The sequence below is a fragment of the Vulpes vulpes genome, chromosome 12 (assembly GCF_048418805.1).
Source record: "Vulpes vulpes isolate BD-2025 chromosome 12, VulVul3, whole genome shotgun sequence".
NCBI lineage: Eukaryota > Metazoa > Chordata > Mammalia > Carnivora > Canidae > Vulpes > Vulpes vulpes.
Window position 1 is genome coordinate 74368426 of NC_132791.1, and position 3913 is coordinate 74372338.

Here is a 3913-nt window from a genome sequence, read left to right on the forward strand (position 1 = left end):
CCTCACCCCCCGCCCTCCTCCCCCTCCACCACCCCTAGTTCATTTCCCAGAGTTAGGAGTCTTTATGTTCTGTCTCCCTTCCTGATATTTCCCACACATTTCTTCTCCCTTCCCTTATATTCCCTTTCACTATTATTTATATTCCCCAAATGATGAGAACATACACTGTTTGTCCTTCTCCAATTGACTTACTTCACTCAGCATAATACCCTCCAGTTCCATCTACACCAGTGGTTTTTAAGGTCAAACATTAGAGAAACATTTAAGGAGCTTTAACTGACTTTTATATATTCAGAATCCAGTAAATGGTGGTGACGCAATGGTTGGTGCTGCTGTCAGAGCTCTGGTGCTACAGAGTCTCTTGGAAACCAAATGGCACAGTGTTTGAGGATCAAAGTTAGCAAAGAATTTCTCACTATTAATGTTAAGGAGTATTTAATGGAAAAAATATGGAGGGTAAGTTAATTCATTACAATCTAGAGATTCAAAACAAACATTAAATGTTTTAGAAGATGCATTTTTGGTACTTTTAATATTTTCAACAGCTTTCAAAATAGTATATATGTTTTGATAACATAATCTGTCATGAGATGGGACTTGAGTGTGTGTGTGGTTAGCAGAAAGCAAAAGGGTAAAATTAAATAAATGAAATATTTACATTAGTTACTCCTGAATGGAAGGAATAAAAGTGAATTAAATTCTATGTTTTGCATTTTTATATATTTTATAAATTTACTCTGAAAAGCATATATTATATTGTTTTAATAAAAGGGTCTACAATTACATATTTTAATATTTGTATTATACATAAGTTACATGTTTGAATGGACAGCTTTTGGTAAAATAGAAATATCTGGCAAAACACACATCTTGGTCATTAGTGAATATCACTATTATTCCCTGATAGAATCATCACATCCTTTGATCTTTTCCAGTTAATTGAGATTTATATATCAGGTAAAACTTTGTGTCTTTACACTGGTGATGATTTGAAACACATATGCATTGTGAAGTGATTAGCACAATCAAGTTATTATTATTAACACATCCCTCACCTCAGAGCAATCCTGTGTGCATGATCTACTCTCCCAGCAAATGTCAAGGGTACAGCACAGTGTTGCTAACTAGACAATGCTGTACATCATACCAGGACTATTCATCATACCTGGTAATTAAGTCACAGACTTCTGCTCTGTGCTATTACAGCTACTGCATAAGTAGTTTCCAACACCTCATATAGATCACAGCACCTCCCTGAAAACCAGGCAATGTCTCTCCAGATGGCTACAGCCACTGTGTTGTGACATGTTTATTTCTCTCCAGAGCAAGTGTGTGGATCATTTCTAAACATATGGAATCAGAACTCATTTGCACATATGCAAGTTTTAAAAATTACACAAAATCTCTTAAATTATTTATGTTAATGATTATTAGTTTATTTTCCCCCTTCTATCCTTGAATTTAAATGATTTTCTTTTTAAAAACATTTTCGCCATGGAGACTCCTGATAAAAGTTTTCCATTTTTTTCTTTTAATATTATGCCACAAATGCCTCTGAAATGTGTTTACTTTTTTTTGCATGTTTATGTATTTTAGAGTGCATGCAACTCACAGAATTAATTCTATATCATGTAACAATAATTAAGGGTGAAGTGTTTAAAACATTTTTGTGGAAGGAAATAATGTGCTTCGTGGAGTGGAGTTATTAGGGGATTGAGAGTCAGGTGGGACAGGCATACATGTGAACACTTCCCCCTGAGACCAGAGCAGAGTCAGATGGAAACCTCAGAGGCTAAAAAGTGCCTAAAAGAACAGAATGAGAATTTGCCAGACTTCTGAGATATAACCTGGGAATTTATACACTAAGCCCAGGGGCTAACATAACTAGTCCCACATTTTGGAAAACCTGTCTAATATTGGACAATCTATTAAAATTCTTGGTAGCCAACTTTCTTCCAGACTTTGGACAATCAGAACTTGACTGTGAGTACAGAGGTATCTCCCAAATTATATCTACTATTATAAAAAAGGTTCTTACAAAATAGGTTGCAGAGAGCTTAGTTTTTATTTCTTTCTTTACTCTCAGGTCATGTGTGCATCTTTTTAAAGAGAAGATTTGCATGGTCCTTTGGGATCTACCCATGAGTCAAAACATTTTTTCTACCCAGGGTTCTCCAGAGAGCTGCCTTGACCTCCTTGTTCCGTAAACTGTAGATGATGGGATTGAGCATGGATGTCACCACTGTGTAGAACAGAGCTAGGAGTTTATCTGTTCCTGGTGAATGGCTGGCCTTGGGTCTCAAGTAGGTGACAGACCCAGAGCCATAGAAGAGTGTCACTACAAGCAGGTGGGAAGAACAGGTGGAAAGAGCTTTACGGCGGCCTTCAGGTGAGGGCATGATCAGAACAGCAGCTAGGATTCTGCCATAGGAAGCAATGATTAGTAAAAATGGGCTGGAAATGCAAAGAATGGCCACGACAAAGACTGCAACTTCATTATGGGATGTATCGCCACAGGCAAGAGCCAAGATAGGCGGGAGGTCACAAAAGAAGTGATCTATTTCACAGGGGCCACAGAAGTTCAAGGAGAAAATATAGTTGGTCTGGCCCAAACCTACAATGCAACCCACTCCCCATGAAACCACAGCCAACTGGGAACACACACCACGACTCATTCGAGTTGCATAGTGGAGTGGGGAGCATATGGCCGTGTAGCGGTCAAAAGCCATGGCTGCCAAAAGACAGCATTCGCTGATAGCAAATAATGTGAAGAAAAACATCTGTGTAGCACAGCCCTCCCTGGAGATGCCCCGAGCCTCACTCACAAGGCTCTGCAGCATCTTGGGTATGACCGAGCAAGTGTAGCCAATCTCTAAGACAGATAGGTTGGCCAGGAAGAAGTACATGGGCGTGTGGAGGACCGGGTTGGTCCAGATGGCAAGGGCTATGAGGGCATTGCCCGTCAGGGATGCTAAAAACATGAGTAGGATGAGGGTGAATAAAAGGAAACACTGTTCAGTGATCTCAGAGAACTTGGCGAATGAGAAGTGCTTGACAGACAAGCTGTTGTCCTGCCACAAGGAACAGCTGGCATTCATGATCTGGGGAAGAGGACAGCAAGGAAAGTTTCATTCAGCTATAAATGCATATCTCTATATTGCTTCTAATGTGCTCTAGTAACTCAGAGAGATACATTTCTTACCTGCAATTCTAAAATTTAAAAATTTTGGGAATTTCATTTTCCCTCATGCCTTTAAAAACCAAATCCTGTTCACATTGTGTTCACAATGCCAGTTGATCCGTTAAAAAATGCACCTAGTCACCAAGTATAAAATTGAAAAAAATTAACTTCAGCTCAATTCTCTCATTTCTTCCATGAATCAGTCATCAAATACTGCCAGACAAAGCTCCTCTCACACCTTCCTATTTCTGTTTTCACTGAATTCTTCACACATTCATTTAGCAAGTGTTCACTGAACACAGTGTTCTGTACTTACTGCTACAGGTACTGAGATTTAACAATGAAAAAAAACCTACCATTTTTCCCCAAGTTGAACTTATTTAGTGAAAGAAGCAGAAATTATAGTGGCTCAGCAGTTTAGGGCCTGCTTTTGGTCCAGGGTGTGATCCTGGAGTCCCAGTATCGAGTCCTGCATTGGGCTCCCTGCGTGGAGCCTGCTTCTCCCTCTGCCTGTGTCTCTGCCTCTCTCTCTTTGTGTCTCTCATGATTAAATAAATAAAATCTTAAAAAAAAAAGGAAGCAGAAATTATGGGACCCCTGGGTGGCTCAGCAGTTGCGCATCTGCCTTCGGCTCAGGGCATGATCCCGGAGTTCTGGGATTCAGTCCCACATAGGGCTCCCTGAAGGGAGTCTGCTTCTCTCTTTGACTATGTCCCTGCCTGTGTGTGTGTG

The 3913-nt window shown here is 39.9% G+C and overlaps 1 protein-coding gene across 1 annotated transcript; it reads right to left on the reverse strand.

Moving 5' to 3' along the window:
* Nucleotides 1-2135: 2135 nt before the first annotated feature.
* LOC112912135 (olfactory receptor 10C1-like) lies at nucleotides 2136-3098 on the reverse strand. Its single transcript, XM_025988872.1, has one exon. It carries the CDS (start codon nucleotides 3096-3098, stop codon nucleotides 2136-2138), a length of 963 nt encoding a protein of 320 aa, XP_025844657.1.
* Between the last annotated feature and the right edge of the window lie 815 nt (nucleotides 3099-3913).